The sequence below is a fragment of the Grampus griseus genome (assembly GCF_964374135.1).
Source record: "Grampus griseus genome assembly, chromosome: 10".
NCBI lineage: Eukaryota > Metazoa > Chordata > Mammalia > Artiodactyla > Delphinidae > Grampus > Grampus griseus.
In genome coordinates, this window is record NC_139004.1 from 35,845,446 (window position 1) to 35,867,846 (window position 22,401).

At 36.8% G+C, this 22,401-nt stretch overlaps 1 protein-coding gene across 1 annotated transcript in view; it reads right to left on the reverse strand.

Annotated features, from left to right (window-relative positions):
* The window catches only part of ZFAND3 (zinc finger AN1-type containing 3), a 321,151-nt gene that overhangs the window by 58,590 nt on the left and 240,160 nt on the right, over nt 1–22,401 (reverse strand). The window contains exon 3 of the mRNA XM_082663105.1: nt 16,433–16,615. Coding sequence (XP_082519231.1) covers nt 16,433–16,615 — 183 coding nt within the window. The remainder of the gene's footprint in view (nt 1–16,432; nt 16,616–22,401) is intronic.

The following is a 22,401-nucleotide window of genomic DNA, read 5'->3' on the forward strand; positions in this document are numbered from 1 at the left end:
CAATCTACCCAGAAACGTTTTGTTAAAAGAGATGTGATGAGTAGTTATTTTTGCATCCTGATTCCACTAGCCCCCATTGGCTGCAGTTATACCATGTGCTAAACCACATCAATTAGGAAAAATGGACTGTCAAGAAGTCAGTCAGCTAAAAATTGCCAGAAGCTCAGTAATCAAATATTCTACTACCAGCTTTCATGATAACTGCAAAACATTAATACACAAAAATAGCCATTCTTTTTGTAGATTTATAACACTTCAATATTCTTGCTTAATTAGCATGACATTTACATAACAGTATCTAATTAATTTCTAACTAAGGCACTGTGGGCTAATTAGAAATGCATCATCCTTTTTTAACCAGCTTGTCAATTCCACTCTGTCATAATCTGTACATTGTTTACCTTTGCAACATCTCACTTTTCCAGGCTTGCTATTCAAAAGGTGATTTCAGACAACAGATTCATGAGCTACAATTCTCCCTCCACTCTAGAGATTCATAATATCTTATGGGAGTCTTTTTTGATGAGCCATCCTTAAAAAAAAAAAAATCTATGCAATGGAGATAATGAAATAAACTCAACACTGTCTCCTGATGTGGTCATATTAAGAATGTAAAACTATCTTCTAAAAATATTCAAAGAATGTATATTCCTTCAGCAGTAAAACATTCTTTCTTTAAAAGCCTTCAAAATACACACGGATACTTCAAATAGTAAATGGTAATAAATATTAAGGACAGACCAGAACGCACAAGATAATAAGCCATCTCTTCAGAAAAGAAAACCCTATCCTCCAACTTCACCCTAAACCTGCAATTCACAAACTGTTTTAATCAGAAAGGACACACCTAATCTGTCTACATAATTGAGTTTGAAGTACACCATCGATTATAAATAAGGATGCATAAAGATATAATGAGTGGGAATCTAAGTTTACAGAAAATCTTCAGCCCCGATAACAGCCCTCCCATTTCTCCGAATGAAACTTCCAAATTAAACCATTTACGAAGCTTGTTACAGAATCTTAAGTTTTAATCTCTCAGAAATTCTAATCCTAACTCACTGCATGATTTTTCACACCATTTAGCTCTAAATCAGGGATTCATGAGAAGGGGATTTCCAAAGTAGGTAAGAAATTGCTATTGGTAAGCTCTCTGTTTTGTTCATAAAAAGGGTCTCTCAACAAAATTTCATTACCATTCCACCCCGACTCCCCTAAATAATTGTAGCTGGTCAGCTCTGCAAATATTAGTGTGTGTGTTTGTGCGTGAGTATGCTTATTAGTCTATCTGCACAACAGAAATAAAGTTTAATTCTCCCACAACGTCTTCCTCAGGGAAAAACACTACAAGCAAAATGAAATCAGGAATGCTTTCCATTTGCCCAGTACTGACAGACTCTTCTATGGTAGCGTGGACATCCCTGTTGGGGCCAGGGTATGCGTTTTGGAAGAAATGCTCTCTCTTGACCCAGCAATGGCCTTAATGGCATGATCTTTAGGGGTAGTGGCAAAGTCTTAAGCTTCTTGGTACCCTAGCATATGAGGTGTTCAAAATATGTTTTTCACTACTGAATGAAAATGATCCAGGCTAAAATCAATTATTGAACATGCATATCTATTCAGAAGGGAAATGGAACTATTAATAAACAGTTGATTTTCACCATATTTACATGTTAATCTAGCACAGCAGTTCTCAAACATTTGCATCTTAGGAACTTTTTACACTTAACAATTATTAAGAACACAAAAGAGCTTTTCTTTATGTGGGTTATATCTAGTGATATTTACCTTATCTGAAATAAAAACTGAAAAAAAAAATTTTAATTTTCATTTAAAATTCACAAAATAATTAATGTCAACATAAAAACATATTTTTATGAAAAATAACCACAAATTTTAAAAATATAAGAGCAGCCTGGCTTAAAGAAGAAGCCTGGATTTTGACATCTGCATTCAATCTGTTACAATGGATTGCTTATATGAAGCATATGAAGAAAAATCACCCTTACATGAATATATAGTTGGAAAAGGAAGGACCTCAGGGACTCTGTGAATGGGTCCTGAGGACCTCTATAAGTCCTTGGACCACACTTTGCGAAAGCCTGGTATAGAACAAAACAGGTTAATATAATTTCCATCTTCTCCACACTCTGCTCACATGCCAACTGACTGTTCTAGTCCTGCAGAGACCCATCAATGCACTAGTACAAAAAGTAGTAAAAGGTTTGCCCATTCTCAACAAAACATTAATATTTAAATAAATGAAGGCAAGAATAGTGGAATAAACTCTAGAATTATAATTTCAACCCAGAACATTCTATTTCTGCTACTTATGTAGGAAGAGTAAAACCATGTTTCATGTAACTCAAAGGATTCTGAGCAGTTAAATCTGTTTGTTTTTCAGATGTGATCTCTCACCTAGAACCCTTGTAACCAAAAAAGAGCATCCCGTACATTAAGATACCGACAAACACTCACCACTAATACTCCGAAATGTGATAAAGTCCAACAGCAATTAACACTGAATTTCTAAGACACCACTATCTTGCGGTTCAAAACTAGAAAGAAACCTTTTTTGAGAGGTCAAAATATCACCTGGCAAATGAAGTCAGTTCTATTTTTAGACACTTGTTTCTGTGACAAAGCATACTTAATATGAATATGAAATCGGGAGCTGTCACTTCTCCAATTTAGACTTCAGTTCTGACTATTTACAGGCTTAACTAAGGCCCAACTCAGGTTTCTATATTTGCATTTTACCATCAACACAAGCATGAATCTCATAACATTAATGAAGAAACCACTCAGTATTACAAGAGCTTTTATTTTTTTGACATATTTTAGCTACCAAGAGTGTTCTCATAAATCTTGTCCTGCATCTGCAAATGAAAGAATGCACTGCCTTCCTCAGAAAAGAAAGTGACCTGTGCATGTTCTCTATAAGAGGCTTCAGAGAAAATTAAAAAATACGTCTATTTAGGCCATAGGTACTGCCCCGTGGACATTTAAAAAGAATTCTGAACATAGGTGCCCTTCTTCCCTGACCCTGTGCTGAGCCTCTCCTGTAAGTAGCTGTACCACAGCTGGCAATGTGTTCAAAGTGTCAATGATTGAAAGGAAACTTAGCCAAACCTCCTTGCTTTACAGAAGTGAACACTAGCAGGTCTTACTAACAGGACCTATCTTTGCAAATAATAGTTGAAAATGTCACAATTTGAATTATGTAAAGAAGTGTTTATATTGATATTTGGGAATTTTAAAAATTCCTTGCCAACATGGCATCCTATTGTTTATTAAATCTAAAGAATCCTCCTTTTGACAGATCAAAAAGTGAAATAAACGGTTTATGAAGCAACAGAACATATGAACACAAAACATAAAGTTACATGTAGTCATTTTTTGGCATGGGTAGCTCTGAATTTTCAGAGAGAAGTTCACAAACTCCATTAAAATATATTCACGTAAGTTTAAAATAACTACTTCTAACACGCAAATAGATAGATGACCCTATTATATGGTTTTTTTTCAGCCAAACACTTCTGTCATAACAAAAGTCAGATTTAATTTAAAATCAGCACAGAGTCACCTATTACCTGTATCTAGACAAAATAAAAACGGTATGACAACTGCAAAGGGCTAAAGCTATGTGATGTGTGGTTGTTCACTGTGACCTTTACTTTCACAGCCCAGTGTAGAGCATTTCATTTAATAAGAACATAAAAAAAATCTTCATTTGCAAAGAGGGGGCAGTGATGATGCTGCTTCAAAACCTAGTATGAATATCAATAACTGTATAATCTCATTAAGTGCCTGAGGAAACCTTTATGGGAAACTAACCTTTCAGATTTGCAGACTTCTTAAGGGATCCTTGAAAAATGGGTGTTTAAAGTTTGCTAGTCTCTCTTGCAAAGGGGAACCTTGAAGAGGGAAATTCAGGTGATAAAAGAAATACCCATAAGCAGAAACTGCTCTTTGACAACAGGCAGGTGGCTATTTGCAGTTAAAACAACAACAGAAAAAAAGTCTCTCATTATGCTAAAAGCTCTGTTAAAAGAGATGAATTGTCACCACAACAAGACAACCAAATTTCAAAATTAGGTAGGGCAACTGCCTTTTTGAGTTACTTCACCTTGAGGTTACTGAATGGCACAGAAAACAATAAAAATATTAAGTAGCTGCTCAAAATCAGGTTCAGGCAATGAGAAGCCTCTCTTTAGTGTATCAAAACACATGAGCACATGAAGGTTCTCAAAAGTATGAAAAACTAGTAAACTTTTCTAAATATTTAAATCATTTACTGAGTATTGCCTTGCTGGGTGCTATGGGGCAGAGCAAAGCAAAATTAAGTCTCTGCTAATTTGGGGTATAACCTCTAAATTGGTACAGAGAGATGAGATTCTCATGTCAAAGAGGTGACCAACACAATATGTGATTAGATGTTACAGGGAGGAAGTTAGGAATTCCTTGGAGGAAGCAAGCGTGAATGAAATGTTTCTGAGGTAGGCTTCCAAGAGCATGAATAAAAATGGTAATATGAGTTGCCATGGTGTCTTTTGGGGACAACAAGGATCTGGTTCAGTTCAGAGCTGAGTATCAGTGCTGGGAAAGGTAGGAAGGTCAAAAACAATGAGGTTCCAGATTATGTGGGGGAAGGATGTCTGATACAAGATTAAGAATCTGGATGATCAAATAGGCAGTGATGAGTCAATAAAAGAATTCCCTTTTTTGTTTAACATGATGTCAATGGGGATTCATCTGACTAGTTTATTGACTAGGACAAGATGAGAAGCAAGAACAGTCTAAAGATTATGGCTGTAATCCTATGAAAACACAATGGTGGCAATAACAACTTCCCAGACCTTTAATATTTCTCCATTGAGCTAACACTAGAGGATCATAAACAAAGACAAATTAGGAAATATAAACAATATTAGACTAAGAATAAGATTTAGTTTGTGTACTTGGTACAATACATATTCTAAAATTAAGAGCACCTTTAATAGAAAAAAATTTTTATATAAGAATATGTTCCAGTAAATTCCAATAAATTTAGAAATGTAGATGAAATAGACATTTTTATAATAATACTAATTGCCAAAACTAACTTTAAATGAGGTCGAAAATATAAATAGTCCAATATCAGATATCAGGCCAATCAGTTTTATGAATAAATTCTTCAAGCTTTCAAAGAACAGATACATTACACAATGTCAGAACATAAGACAAAAAGCAGTGTTAGGGCACAGGAAAAGATGAAAAGCTTTCTATGAGATTAATGTAACTAGTATCTAAACTAGACAGGAATAGCATGCCCACCATATACAAGCACACATGTACACAAAATTAACTCACTTATTAAAAAGGTACAAAACTTAAAATAAAATTAGCATTTTGAATCCATCAGTACACTGAAAGAACTAACAGAGTTTATTCAAGGAATGCAAAGATGGTTTAACACTGGAAGTTTATTAAATTAAGAGATTACATATTAATGGAGAAATGTATATGATCATCTCAACAGATGCTGAAAAGCATTTTATAAACATTCCTCTCTGATTTAAAAAAATTAACAAGCTAAAAATAGAAGTTTCTTAACCTGATAAATAATATCTACAAAAAAACCTGTAGCAAATACTACATTTATGTGGGATATACTAATATATTTCACATACATTAGTAATAAGAAGTAGTATCAGAGTTAGGAACAGGAAATACATATATAAAGCTATAAAGAAGAATTTCTAACAAGAAATGTATAAGGATTACACTAAGAAAATAATAAATCTTTACTCAAGAATATTTAAGAAGGTTTGAACAAATGAAGACAAATGATATTCCTATATGAGAAGGCCCAATAATGTATTAAAATGTCCATTATTCCCAAATAAACCTTTATTTTCGGTGTAAACCCAATTAAAAATCACACTGTAATTTTTAATAGAATTTGACAAAGTGCACTGAGAAGAAAAAATGCAAAAAAATAGCCAACAAAATTTAGAAAAAGATAAACTAAGGGGGAACTAGCTCTATCACATCCCAATACTCACCACAAAGTTATTTTCCAGTCTCAGGAATATACAGTTAGACCAATGGAACAAAATAAAAGAGTCTAAAAACAGATTTACGTTTATAAAATAGTGACGGAATTCCAAACCAGGCCTAACTGATAAGTGGTTTTGACACAATTGGTTATCCATTTGGAAAAATAATAAAGGTAAATCCCTATACCTCATAGTATATACAAAATAAATTCCAGATGGAATCAAGAGCTAAATATAAACTGTAAAATATGAAGAAAAATATTTTTATAACCCTGTGATGGAGAAAGCCTTCTAAGAAACACACAAAACTAGAAGACAAACTAACAGACTTGAATTTTAAAATCTGTGAATTTTCTAATGGAATACAAGGCACCCAAATCAAAATTAAAAAGTCTTAAGTGACATACCGGAAGAAAATATTTACATGATATGTAACAAATATATAAGAATACATAACAAATATCCAGAATATATAAGGAGCTCCTACAAATCAGTAAGAAAAAAAGGCTAACAAAAAAATAAGCAAAGAATACAGATAGACAAATCAATGGAGACACAAATAGCTAATAAACATATGAAACAGTGCTCAATCTCACTATCAGGAGATGTCAGGTAAATGCAAGTTAAGATAAGCTTTTCTTGGGCTCCCCTGGTGGTGCAGTGGTTGAGAGTCTGTCTGCCGATGTAGGGGACACGGGTTCGTGCCCCGGTCTGGGAAGATCCCACATGCCGCGGAGCGGCTGGGCCCATGAGCCATGGCCGCTGAGCCTGCGTGTCCGGAGCCTGTGCTCCGCAACGGGAGAGGCCACAACAGTGAGAGGCCCGCGTACCGCAAAAAAAAAAAAAAGATAAGCTTTTCTTTTGCCTGTTGCCCCCCAGAAAAGAACACCTAACGTTGGTAAAAGTATGGGGGAAATGCTCACTCAAATAAAGTGGCATATAGGAATAAAGTAGTAATGTCATTTTGGAAATTAATTTGGCGGTGTATATAAAAATTTTAATACATATTCTTTGACTCGTTAGTTCCTCTTCCATGTATTTATCATGGAAAAATGATACATGCACCATTACTTATATTTAAAAATGTTTACATCATGTGGTTTATAGCAGTAAAATATAAGAAACAGTCTCAAAAGAAAAGAGATAATAATAATACAGAATACTACAGAGCAGTTTAAAAAGAATTAGGCTGACCTAGAAAGATCTCTAAAATATATTGTTAAGTAAAAAAGCAAGTTACAAAACAATACATATAGTATGTTCTCATTTGTATAAAGAAAACCTTATATTTATGTAGACATGTATATAACTGCATAGAAAAAGAATATATATAATCCAAAATAAATAAACAGTGGTTATCTCTGAAAAGAGTGGGAATTTGGGGGGTGGGGAACGGGGTGGAGGCATTAAAAGAATATTTTCACCTTCTAACATACATAAACCTGTATGTCTTTGCTTTACTTGTATACTTAAAAAATAAAGTAACTTAAGACAAAAAAGAGGGCAGCAAATAATTAATTTAAAAGTCATGGTTTTGCTTTAATTTTGACTCTATTTTTAGACTACAAAAAAGGTCAGATGACACTCTAAGTGCTTGAACAAGTTTTGATCCAGCTAACAATGTGGAATAGAAGTAATTTCCATAAGAAAACACTGCTAAACTGGTCAGTCCTTTTGCATTTTGACCAGGATTCATTCAATGATCCCATACATTGATTCCTGGTGAATTACAACCATTCAATTCAATACAGCATATAACTGTACGTTATCAAACTGTACTGCAAAGTACCAATCCTTTTAGAACACAAGCCCTAATAAAAGCACCATGCTTTACAGAATCAGCTTCAAGATAAATAAATGCACTGGAAAAAAAAGTACCTTTAAATTAAAATCAGAAGAGACATTTAAAATTTTGGCATTCTTCATTATGGGAAAGAATCTCCCACTTTGATACTATTATATATCAGAAAAGCTCCATCTGTTGTATAATTATCTCTGATAAATGGCCTGATGCTCCAAGCTTCATTAGAGAAAAAGGAAGAGAAAGACACATACAGAGAGAACTGTAAATAAATCTCCTCACCATATTTCACTTAAAACCAGCCCAGCAGGAAGGCATAAAATATTTTTAATAGGTAATATTTTCTGAATGTTCTACTAGAATAAGTCAGCCTGTTTTGCACACTATCTGGTCTTCAAGTAGGCATAGTCCAAAAAGGGAAAACTAGTTTCACTTAGAGATTATTATAAATTTAATTGGTAAAAACAGACAAACATGAAGTTCAGCCACTCAGTGGCAGTGATATTAATTTTCCAAGGGACAGATCTGTCAGACAGGAATGAAGACTAGCAGCCAATGAAGCCCAATTCATGTTCAAAGACCCAAGGGCAGTTTAGCAAGCAAATCTGTTAAAATGTGCCACCGTTTTATTTTTTAAATGCCTGGGGAAGTTAGGCTATGACCAGGAACCAGTTTCCAAGGAAACAATGGAAATCTCTTTGTTCAAAAAAATTAATTTAACACACAGAGAAAGAATGCTCTCAAATTTCTGTTTTGGGAATCACTGTCATATTAAAGGAAAATCCAGTCAGCACTTGGAAAATGAAGCTTTATTCATTAAAAGTCTTCACTAACATTCCAGTTAGTATGGTTCTCACTTTTTCTGTATATTTTCTTTTGGTTACAACAAAATCATCTCTTGGGTATATATAGTAGAGAAGAACAGGAAAAATTTTCAGCATTATGGATGAAAAAAGGCCCAGAGCTGAGCTCTAGCCCTGTCATGTGACTCAAGGCAGGTCACCATTCAAACCTTTTCCTCATCTGTAGAATAAGGAGGAGGCTATCTGCCCTGCCTATGTTGCAGACTGTTTGTTAGGATGATCCCAGAAAAATAACGTTTGTCAGAGGACTTTGTAAAACAGGGGTTGACGAACTTTCTCTGCAAAGGACCATTGGGTCTGTGTAGTAACTACCCAGTTCTGACGTTAAAGTGCAGATGCAGCCACAGGCAATACATACATGAATGAGCATGGCTGTGTTCCAATAAAAATTTATTTGTGAACACTGGAATCTGAATTTCATGTAATTTTCACATGTAAAATTACTGTCCTTTTGATCTTTTTCATTTAAAATCATTCTTAGCTCGTGGGCATACAAAAACAGGTGATGGGCCAATTTGGCCTGTGGGTTATACTTTGCCAACTTCCCTTAAAAACTATTGTTTTATATATGTGTTGGTGGCTGTTTATTGCTTAGTATGTGCCTCTACACAGTTTAGAAAAGTGTTCTGTACGAGGTGGGCCCTCTCTAACTGTTAGATTAGAATGTCAGAATATTTAAAAACAAGCCCATTTCTTGCCATTACTCTTCCCTAGTAGCAGGTATCAGTTCTCTTCCTCTCCTGCCTAGAAAGAAAACAGACCAGCTAACTCTCCACCAACACCTCAATTTCCCTCCAGTACATAGTGGGACTGGCTAACCCCTGCCCCCTGCCACCAAAAACCCCACAAAACCTAGCTCTGTAGGCATGTACACCATAAGGCTCCCCAGAGGGCACAAGCAAGGATGTCCAGGCCTTTAAGAGCATAACAATAGGAAGTCGAATTTATAGGAGAAATAGAGAGAAGGGTCTTTTAAAAAATCTTTTAAGTCCAATCTTATAAGACTCTGACTTACGGTGACCAGTCATCTGCTCATCTTGTTAAGGCTATCAGGACAGATGCATTGTCTAAGTCAAGAGTAGATAACTAAAGTGATTGCTAAGTAGCAATGAAGACCCAGGTGATCCACTGACACCTTGCAGATTTCTTCAACTGTGACCCACCTAGGAGAAGAAAGGTGGAGGAAGAGGCAGCAGGGGATTACTCATATTGATCTTTTAGTACCCTCAAAGAGACCAGAATTTCATATAATGCATCCGCCCTGACAGCTTTAACAACCAGTTCCAGCGTTCTACCCACAACCTGACATTATTTCAAAAGTTGGCTCAAGAAACAAAGCACAGGGCTTCCCTGGTGGCACAGTGGTTAAGAATCTGCCTGCCAATGCAAAGGACACAGGTTCGAGCCCTGGTCCGGGAAGATTCCACATGCCACGGAACAACAAAGCCTGTGCGCCACAACTACTGAGCCTGCGCTCTAGAGCCTGCAAGCCACAACTACTGAGCCCACGTGCTACAACTACTGAAGCCCATGCACCTAGAGCCCATGCTCCACAATAAGAGAAGCCACTGCAATGAGAAGCCCGTGCACCACAACAAAGAGTACCCCCACTCGCCGCAACTAGAGAAAGCCCACGTGCAGCAACGAACACCCAGGCAGCCAAAAATAAATAAATTTATTAAAAAAAAAAAAAAGATCAATGTCTCCTAGACTAGATTTGAAGCTTCTAGGAAAGCATTCTATGCCTGTTTGGGGTCATAGATATCTTTAAAAAAAAAAAAGAAAAAAGAAAGTACAGTAGCTGATTCAATTTGTTGTAAGGCAGAAACAAACACAACATTGTAAAGCAATTATACTCCAATAAAGATGTGGGAGGAACAAAAAAAAGAAACAAAATAAACCACAATTTATCTCCTCTATGAAAAACCTGGAAATTGAAAGAACAATAAATTGGTAGTAGCAAGAGCATTAAGAAATGTATGTTATTTTGTTATTTTTAAGTGTCTGCGCAACATTCCTTCCTCTGTAGTTTATTTGCAAGCAACAGCCTTTACACTACAAATCACTACAGAGACAGGCAGCAATGGGGTGGTGCTGGAAAGCCAGGCTGCTTTGTGATGTTGGGCAAGATACAAAATCATCCTGTGCCTCCATTTTCACATCTGAAAAACAGATACGGTAATACCACCCGCTTTACAGGGTATTATAAATATGAGGTAGGTTAATACAAATAAAAATTTGGAACAGTGCCTGGTACTTAGTAAGTACTCTGGTAATAGTTGTTACCATTTTTATAGCATTTAAACGTTACAAGTCCTTTGGTCACTATTAGAATTTTGTTTACAACTGCTTTTTGAAAATGCTTCTAATGGCTAAAGTTCCATGGACTCTTCTGCAGACACACATAAGATGGGATAGGAAGAGACACGTGTGTTTAGACAAAGAAATATCACTTTGAGCTTTTGGACACCTGTTTTATTGACCTCCAGTCAAGGTGTTTTAAGAAATTCTTTTGTATAAAAATCTGTCCTGCTCTCTGCTTTACACATTCTTGTCAATAGTTCTTACTCTATCTGCAGTCTTTTCAAAACAGCATTAATGTACCCAGACTCTCACCACCTTTCTATTCTTATATTCATTTAACTTTGAGAAGCAGAAAGCAGATGTAATCAAGAGAATGAGTACTGCTTATTAGGAAGAAAAGTAAAACCTTTCACAAGCCCCAAAGAAGACTCAGCACTTCCAGTTCTACACTAACGCTTCCAGTTCTACAATAACAATGGATCCATAACTACTACAGAGTTTACAGATTATGTAGTACTTGGATTTGGAATCCCAAACCCATTTCCCAGCAACTCCTACACCTTACTTCTCCATAACTCTCTAGGGGAAGCTAAGGACCAACAGATGAAATTCTGGTCTCTTGAGAATACTAAAAGATTAATATAAGTAATCTCCTGCTGCCTCTTCCTCCACCTTTCTTCTCCTAGGTAGGTCACAGTTGAAGAAATGTACAAGGTGTCAATGGATCAGGCTGTCTACTCTCACCTGGGTCTTCACCGCTACTTGGCAATCACTTTAATTACCTCCTGTTGACTTACAATGCATTTGCCCTGACAGCTTTAACAAACCTTCCTTACTTTTCTTATCCCTATATCACCCCATCCACAAATCAGGCACATATCTCCTCACTCCAGCATAGTTTTCAACCTAGGCAAGATGGCAAAACTCGCCTGAGAAAGCGTTTGCAAATGACATGCTTATTAACCACTATTCCTGCTACTGCCTCCCTTTCACCCTAAAATTCGCATGCACCTGTTAGGGAGAACCAGAAACTCAAGGAGAGACGTATGTATCTGAAAAGGTGACCTCCTTGTGGATAGAGACCTAATCTTATTCATTTCTGTACCCAGCACTTAACCTAGTGCCATTTAGCAAAGACTGCTAAATGAATATACAAACCACTGAAATAGTTTATTAAATAGTTTATTTAGAGAATTAATCACATGATCACCAAATCTAAATTTTTCTTGTCAGCTTACAGTTTCCTGAAGCATTTTCACAATGTTGAGGCAATATACTATAGTGGTTGAAAGCACAGGCTCTGGAGCCGAATCAGTGGGTTAGAGCATGAGCTACACTGGGCAGCAAGAGCTCTGAATTTTGGGTAGAAGTTACTGAACCACTCTATGCTTCAACTTCCTCATTTGTAAAAACAGGGATAATAAAAGCACCTACCTTATAGGACACTGTCAGAATTAAATGTTAGTATGTGTAAAGGGCTTAGAAGAGGGCTTAGAAGATAGCCAAACACTTCATAAATATGAGTGACTATTTTCATTATTATTTCATTATTAATATTTCATTATTATTAGTAGTATTGAGAATTAAACGTTAGTATGTGTAAAGAGCTTAGAAGATAGCCAAACACTTTATAAATATGAGTGAATATTTTCATTATTAATAAAGCCTACACCATACGATGAAATTTGTTCCTTGCCTTTTGTGACCTTGCCCACTATCATTTGCCTCCTCTCTGACTTCTTCAGTTGCCTCCTCTGTTTTGGTTTCCCTCTAGGTTCTATTCTCACTGCTTTTCTTTCTTCTCACCTTTGGCAATCTCACTTAACCCCTAAGGCTTCACTTATCATCTGCATGTGGATGAAGCCAACCTTGACTTCTTTCTCCTGAGCTCCAACTCAAACTGCCCAGTTGAACACTTAAGTCATCATTAAACCTCATATTAGCAAATCTCCTCCTCTCTCCAGATCTATGAAAATCCAAGGTTTACAATAATGAGCTCCACAAGAATTAGGAAATGAGATTAGACTCTGAGAGTTTCACTTGAAGAGTTAAACACATAATGGTTTAAAGCAGTGATGTCATCAGAAAGAGAGAATGGATCTGAAACTGGTAGAACTACACATCCTTAATCAGATTGAAGGTATTTACGTATATATCGAAAGGAAAAATGTGGCAGTCTACAGAAGCCTAGAGTGGCAAGTTATGGAAACACAGGAAGTGCTGTGTCCTAGGGGCTCCAGAGCTCAGGGTAGGTCTAATCCCAAGCAGAGGAGGGAAAAAGGGGATAAAGATGGAATCTCGTACTGAACATAAGACCTTCCCTATATGTCCTCAGAGTGCACCCGACAATCAGCGTGACTCAAACTTTCACTTCATCTAACTCCACTTGTTCTGAGTCCACACTCTGCCATTTGCTATGTAAATCCTTGTTATGGGTCTGCTTCCCATAAAGATCTGACTCCAGAGAAAATATTTTAGTCATACAGTCGTATGGATATAGTGTTTTTATTTTCAATCCCTGTTATAAGGATATTTCATGATGAATTAATCAAGTAACTTTTGGTTACCATGTGCGTTTCCACATACCTTAATTTCACAGAAAAAGTGTTGATCTTACCAACATGAATCCTTCTATTCTCTGTGGCAGTTATATTTCACATTGCGAATTAACTAATTAAAAGCATGAGTTCTAAAGCCAAATGCCTAAATTTGAATGCTATTCTGGTTACTAGTTTGCTACCACAGGCAAATTACTTGATCTCTTTTTGCCTGTATCCTTCTATACAATGGGGAAACTGAGTATTTACACCTCAATGAGTTGTCATGAGGAGTAAAAGAAAAAATATGCAAAACATATAGAACAGTGTCTTGCACATAAAGTGCTCAATTAAAGGTAGCTGTTGTTATCTCAGAGCACTTGGGCTGCTCAAGTTGTTTTGATCCTGGCCTGATCCTGGTGTGTGTGAATCCAGTCAGATGCCATTCCATAAGATGAGATTCTGATCAGCTCCAACCTTTCCCTTAGACAAGGAGTTCTTAACCAAAGGCCATAGTGAGCTTTAGAAAAATTTTACTCAAAATTGAGTATAAATGGTTGGTGTCATTTTTCTGAGACAAGGGGCCAGAGCTTTCATCAGCCTCTCAAGAAGTACACAACCCTCAGGCTTCCCTGGTGGCGCAGCGGTTGAAAGTCCGCCTGCCAATGCAGGGGTCATGGGTTTGTGCCCCGGTCCGGGAAGATCCCACATGCCGCAGAGTGGCTGGGCCCGTGAGCCATGGCCGCTGAGCCTGCGCGTCCGGAGCCTGTGCTCCGCAACGGGAGAGGCCACAACAGTGAGAGGCCCGCGTACCGCAAAAAAAAAAAAAAAAAGTACACAACCCTCAACAGATTTTTAAAAACAAAACAAAACCTACTGCCTTAACATTATCACTACCATTTTCATCTTTTTTTCTCCCCTTACATAATTTCAACACCTTTGCCTAGGCCTCTATTCAATAGGTTACAATAATTTTAAATTTTTCTCTGTGCAATGTTATCTAGTATAATCCTTCCCATTTTCAATACTGCCATGCTACTTCTGCAAAATAACTGTAGTAATATTACTTCCTTTGCACAAAAACATGACTACTGTCTAACATCCAAATATCTTCGCTGAGCGTTCAAGCCTCTATGGCACGGCCACAATCTACCTGCCCAGCCTTGTCCTCCATAAATGGCCCTAAAGGAGTCACTTGCCATTGCAGAACTCCATGCAGCTTTCCTCCATATTGTGTCTATCTTCAACAGCACCTTCTCCAGTAAACCAACACCCTTCTTCAACAGTCAATGTCTTCAATACGTAAGAAAGACCATTAAAATAGGTGCATACAACCATGTATCAGGGTTTCTCAACCCTGGCATTACTAACATGTCAGGCTGGATAATTCCTTGCTGTGGAGGGCTGTCTGATACAGTGTCAGATGTTTACAGCATTGGGGGGAGGAGGAGGGGCAAACTCACTCCTGGTTGAGAACTAATGATATAAGAAATATATTTAATTTCCGCTGCTAAACAGTAAATTCTTTGAGGACAGGGACTACGGCCTTTTTTACCTTTATATTCTCAACTCTACCTAGTACAGTGGTTTATGATAGGGGTTTAGATAAACATTTGTTCTCTGCTAATCTTTCCAAAGTTAGTAGATAGAACATTCTATCCTACCATATTCCAAGGATTTCTAGATATTCATTAAATTTGAAACACCAGATTTCAACCTGTTAAGTAAAGCTTTTAAAAGGTAAAAAGCTGCTATGTCATAACATCACTACAATTTTCAAACCCTGCCAGTTATAGTTGTGCCCTAAAGGAAATGGTTACAGCATTATAAAGCTTAAGTGGACAATGGACTTCCACATCACATATATGATAATAGTATTCTGTCACTGAGAACTTACAGAAGAGTAAAAGAAACTACTTCCTCCTCCCTTCAAATATCCTATGTTCTATGAAGTATATAGTGTTATCTCGCTAACTGCCTAGAAACACTTGAGGCCCACTTAGTGACAGAGGCAAGGCTTCAATCAAAGGTTCCTAAATCAGGTTAAGTTCCCTAGACCAGTGGTCCTCAATTTTTGCTGCATATTTGAATTCTCTGAAGAATTAAAAAGAACAGATCACTGAGCCTCACTCCAGACCAATTAAATTACAGATTCAGGGAATGGTGCTGAAGATTAAAATTGTTCTAAAAATCCCCAGTGGATTCTAATTTACAGCCAGGGCTGAGAACAACTGCCCTAAACTGGTTCAAAACCTCATGTACCCTGACAGTTAACATAAAAGGCATTCCTTTAAGAAAACTTTAAGCTGGTTCCCTGGTGGCACAGTGGTTAAGAATCCGCCTGCCAATGCAGGGGACACGGGTTCAAACCCTGGTCCAGGAAGATCCTACGTGCCGTGGAGCAGTTAAGCCTGTGCACCACAACCACTGAGTCTGCGCTCTAGAACCCGCAAGCCACAAATACTGAACCTGAGTGCCACAACTACTGAAGCCCGCACGCCTAGAGCCTGTGCTCCACAACAAGAGAAGCCACCGCAATGAGAAGCCTGCGCACCGCAACAAAGAGTAGCCCCCGTTCACCACAACTAGAGAAAGCCCGCGCACAGCAATGAAGACCCAACATAGCCAAAAATAATAAATAAATAAAATAAATAAATTTAAACACACACACACACACACACACACACACACACACACAAAACAACCTTAAGCTCAATGGAAGGCTGAAACTTACTCTCTACCTTGCTGACTTGGGGCCTAAATGTTAACACTTAATCTTGAATTCAAAGAGCTGCTATCATTTTTTCTGGAAGAGGCATTACCAAGAAACTCATGATATGATTCTTAGGCTGCTTTCTCTACCACTTCACAGGATCTGAGACTTACACTCCTCTTTACTTGGTGAAGTTACATTCAGTTCTGTCGGAAGCGGCTGCTGGCTGGGACTAAGAGTTGGCGTGGTTATCGAGGTATTGCTGTTGTCACTGGTGGTCTCTTCGGAAAATAAATCTGATTGGCTGTTACTTGTACTTGGAGCGGAATCATCGTCTGGTTGTTTCTTTTGAAAATCTGAAGAGAAAGTGTGAGAAAACCAGTTTAAATAAGGAGTTCACAATTGCCTTGGGTATTAGAAAATAATGCAAGTTAGTATAAAAATTAAAACTAATTTGAGTGATAAAAAGAATTGAAGTAAAATACTGGTCCAAAACACAGAAGGTTGGTAGAGGGTGAGTTAAAGATTTCCAAGATGAGTGGTAGACATACTGATTTTAATGTAAGACTCTGCAAAGCCAAATACATGTTAAAATTTTAGGGTAGGGGTAATCAAGGATAAAACAAATAAAAGTTGTTCAAACCAATAAAGGACAGATAAGAAGGAAAAAACCAGCAGAGGAAAAAAGGGTAAATACAAAACACATAATATGTGGTAGAAGTAAGTACAGATATATCAGTAGTGGTAATAAATGTAAACAGACTAAACTTATCAGTTAAAAGATAGAAAATTCAGACTGAATAAATAAAGTCCTGTTTTATGTAGTTTCCAAGAGACATACTAAAAACATTAACATGAGAGAAAACTTTCAAAGTATATAAACAAAATACCAGGGCTTCCCTGGTGGCGCAGTGGTGGGGAGTCGGCCTGGCGATGCAGGGGACACGGGTTCGTGCCCCGGTGCGGGAGGATCCCACATGCTGCGGAGCGGCTGGGCCCGTGAGCCATGGCCGCTGGGCCGGCGCGTCCAGAGCCTGTGCTCCGCGATGGGAGAGGCTACAACGGTGAGAGGCCAGCGTACCAAAAAAAAAAAAAAAAAAAAAACCAGCAAATACAAATGATTAAAAAGCCAGTAATAGCTATAGTACTGTTAGGAAATGTAGACTTTAAGGCAAAAGCATTATTAGAGATAAAGAGGATCATTACATAATAGTGAAAAAAAATTACCAGAAATATAAAACAACTCTTAATCTGTATGCACCTAATAACAAAGCCTCAAAATATGTAAAGCAAAAATGATTGTATCTATGGGAAACTGACAATTAGATAATGAATTATTTTCAAACACATTTGGAATATTTATAAAAACTACCTAAAACCTGGATAAACCGTGACCACACATTAGGTTATAAAGCAAAAGTCTCAACAAATACCAAAGAATTAGTAAGATACAGGCATTATTAATTGACCACAGAGCAATTAAGTTAAAAATTGGTAAAAAAAAAAAAAATCCTATATATTTGGAAGTTTCTAAAACACACTTTAAACTCATGGGTCAAATTAGAAATTAGAAAATATGTATAATTAAATGATAATGTAATTAGTACTTATCAATATCCATTAAAGATAAAGATGCACATACATTACCTATGCCCCAGTCATTTTATTACTAGGTATATGCCTGACAGAAATTCAACACACAGGTACAAGGATGTTGATTACATACTGTTTGTAATAGTAAAAAGTCAGACCTAAAGGACCATAAATTATATTATATTCAAATAATGTACACAGTGAAAATAGCTATTGCCACACACATCAACATGAATAAATCTCAAAATTATAATGTTGAACAAAAAAGTAAGTCACTAAATAACATAGTAAGACTGTATTGCACAAACCTTAAAAACAGGCAAAACTTCAAATAATATATTGTTTAGGAATATGTATCTATAAACACTAAAAAAATTAACACAATTCAGGAGGGTGGTTACGTCTGAGATTTGGGGGGTGTGAAGTGAGAGCTATGCAGAAATATTCAAAATTATAGACAATGTCCATTGACAGAGAATAGATTAGAGTGATATATTCATTCATATGATGAAATACTCTATGGCAGTTAAAATAAATGAATAGAGCTATAAGTACAACAGAAAAATCTCAAAAACAATGTTGAGAGAGAAAAGCAAGCTACAGAAAGATATATATCTAATAATATTTATATAAAAATTTAAAATATGTAAAAACACCATATATTGTTTATTGGTACATAATTACAATATAAAAACATGTGGAAATGATACACCAAATTTAGGATAATAGTTATCTGGGGGTGGGAGGAACCAGGATCTTCAATCCTATCTGTAATTTCTTTTATTTCTTAAAGCTAGTGGTCAGTGTATGACTGTTTAAATTATTATGTTTAGTCTCTGTATGTTTCATTTAAAAAAATCTTATACTAGTCTATGAAGTACAGATTATACTTCACTGCATCAATTCATAAAAGGAACAGAAGATCCTGACAACTCCATTTTGCCTTATCTTTTGAACCAAAGAAGCTGTTGCTATTATGCTCTACAACCTCATCAGAATCACTATTCTGACATATTCTGAGCATAATAGCCAGCTAGTATTTATTTTGCATTTACCATGTGCCAGGCACTGAACTAAACGTTTTATGTATTTAACTCATTTACTTTAATCCTCTGAACAACCCTAACAAGGGAGTTATAATTACCACCACTTTACTGATGAAGAAACTGAGGCTCAGAAAATTTAGGTAATTTGTTCCAAGTTAATAGCTAGTAAGTAGCAGGATCAGGATTTAAATACAGATCCATCTGACACGAAAACTCATGGTCTTCAATCTCAACCACAGGATGTAGAATGGTGTGCATTAAACTGGCCCAAGGAAAAGGCCTCCATGTCAAGCCCCCACCCATTTACAGCACCAACGGTGAATGCAATGGATTTAGCCAAAGAATTGCTAACCTGCTGTGCATGCCCATCAGTGATCGAAAGCCTCTACTGCTTCTGTGTATTTATTTCTCCTAGCCACTTTCTTATTCTTCAGTGTTTTGACATTTCAAAATGGCTTATTATCTCAATGTTATTTGCATAGCACCCTCAGAGAAAAAGGTACTGTATAAGTGGAATAAAAATATTGCAAAAGATGCTTCTTTTTTATATCATATCATCTCATTAGTTCTCCTATGTCAATAATCATTGTGTCCCTCCTATAGCCACCTCTCTACCATTTAATTGGAAATGTTATAAGACCCTAAAAGAACTGAAACTGAGTCATCATTGTACTATTTAACAGAATCCCCAATGCCTCGAGACAGACAAACACATAGAATCACTCACTGAGGCACAATAACCCTTTGAAGTTAAATGACATTGGTGTCTAAAGACAATTACCAGGTCCCACCTACATAATCTCCAGCCCATGTTTGCCATGTTCCTTGCTTGATGTTCAGGTACTTTAAGTTTTCTTTTGTGAATCTGCAGCTGTCATAATGCCGCCTTCTGCACCTTCACTGGACGATGGTGTGAAAAAATCATCAGGCTAAAAGTAAAGATTACAAACCAAACTGGCTGCAAACAAGAGAACTTAAGTAGAAACTTTACACATTCTCCATTTCAATTCAATAAAGAAAGCAGAAATAACAGAATTTTACAACCAGAATTAACTTTAAAGCTCTAGCTCAATCCTCTCAGTTTACAGATGAAGAAAGCAAGAGCCAAGAAAGTTAATGCAACCCACCAGAAATTCACAGTTAATTATAAGAGTTTACTAACTCTTAGGCCAAAATTAGCAGCTTGTAGGATACAGAGAGCTTTAGAGTTGGACCTGGATTCAAATTCTGACTTGGCTATTTACTGGGCATATGGCTGAAAGCAAACTGTTTACTCTTTTGTGGCCCTGTCTGTAAAACGAAGGGAGGGAGTTATTTCTACCTCTCAGGATAGTGTGGATTAAACAAGATAATGTACATAAAGTATCTGTGCATGGGTACTCAAAAAATGATAGTCATTAAAGAGAAAAGGTATTTTCCTGGTTTAAAGAAAGAACTATCTCTTCCTTTTAGTCCTGATGTTTGCATTATAGTTCTTACTCTCTTGTTCCTTTCTTTCTGAATCATTCAGCATCCAACTTCTGACTACTGACCAAAAGAAACAGAAGGAAAAAAAATCCCAGGAGTCTACTCCAAGGACAAAGGGGAGCAGATTTATGTCCCATGTAAAAAAGTAAACAATAAAACAGGCAGAGACTGCCTCTCGTTAACTCTACTCTGGAAAGCAGTGCAGGAAAGGAACAGAAATAGTCACTCCATTTGATCCAGACACAGAAAAGACTTGTTCACTTGTTGTTTTACAGTTCTCATATAAATGGGAAAACTAGAGCTCTCCAAGCTTATCCATCTCTTTAAGAAAAACAATTAGGAAAAATAATCTATTTTTGTAAATTGTTAAGAGTTTATGGTATACACAAAGGTATAAACTTGGTCTTGAATAGAGTTTTTCCAAAATAATCTGCTATTTGTAAAACCTAAGTAAAAACCTTTGACCTTTAAAGGGACTGCTGTTGAAAAGTGAACAGAAGCCAAGATCTTGGCAGCTTACCTTATTATCAACTAAGAGAAAAAATAATTTCTCGATGAAGGTACTCCTGAAACCTGCGGTATCCAGAAATGAGATGGTTCCACAAGCTAGAAAAACTGACCTAATGGTACCAGCTGAGCCAAAATGGCCAGTGAAGAAGTCCCTGGGGCTGGTTACAAACATACTCACTAGACATATTTTTTTCTCACAGGTCAGTCTTCTTACTACAAAGTATACCTCAAAAGACTGGGAGCACCAAGAACGCGCACGGCCCCTGCTCTGCCGACAAGCTCATTCACCTGGGCAGCCTCACTGGGACTGTAACTTATCTAGTCATTACTCAAAACTCATATATATGTGTGTGTGTATGTGTGTGTATATATATGTGTGTGTATCTATGTGTGTGTATATACATATCTCAATAGCTGATCTCTCAGATGTATTACACAGACTTGGCAAGATGCTTAACTCACTTAAACTCCCACCCAGCTTCCAGATTATGGCCATACTATGTCTTTTTGATGATTTCTTCAAGGTAAAGAATACCCAAAAGTGATTTGGAAGGGACTTCACTAAACTTTCTTTCTTTGAAAATTATTTTTAAAAAACCCTCCTTGGTAACCTACTTTTTGCTCTTAGCAATACATACATTTTTTACAGATCTCTGTGATCGCTACACAGAATGTCCACTTATAATATAGAAATTAAACTAATTCACTTTTGTTATACATTTGCAATTACCAATTTTTCACTATTATAAGCAGATTTCATCAAACTTCCTCAGGTTATGTTGCTAGAAGTAGATCAACCAGGTAGAAGAGGACGCACATTTTTAAAGCATTTGGCACATACTGTCAAATCCTCCTGGTGCAGCACCCTGTGATTTCCCACAGCACAAGCCTTACTATGGCATGTCAGAATCATCTGTTCACTTCTCCGTCTCCCACATTATACAGGCCTGGGACAAAAACAGTGCTCCACAAATGTTAACTAAATGAGTAAGTGGCCAAATGTTTTTTAGTAGAAAGCCCATCACTGGATTACATTTAAAATTATTTTATCAATTGTTATTTTAAACCCTTCAAACACTATTCTGTGTGCCTCTAAGGGCAGTCCTAGCATCATCTGGTTTAGCATTTCTAAAAGACGAAGTGCTGCGAATTCCTGTTTTCATAATCAATAAGGAGAGATGAGAAATTCAACTGCATTTGTTCTAACTCACTCATTAAATCTGTTTGGCCACTAATAAGGCTTCTGTATCATTATTACAGACACTAAAGCTGGGTATAAAGAAAATTAAACGAGGTGAAAGAGGAACTAAGAATGAAGTGCCTGCTATGAGGCAAGGCACTCTGTCAGAGACCTTACGTTCATTTTCTCATTTAATCCTCAAAATAAACTGGGTGGTAGATGTCATCCCCATATTTCAGCAGAGGACAGGGGGCATGGCAAGTTTGGGCAACCTGCCCCCTCCTAACAAATGCCAGAGCTAGGGTGAGAGGCCCAAATTCGTGTAATTCTAGTATTCTACTTCCCA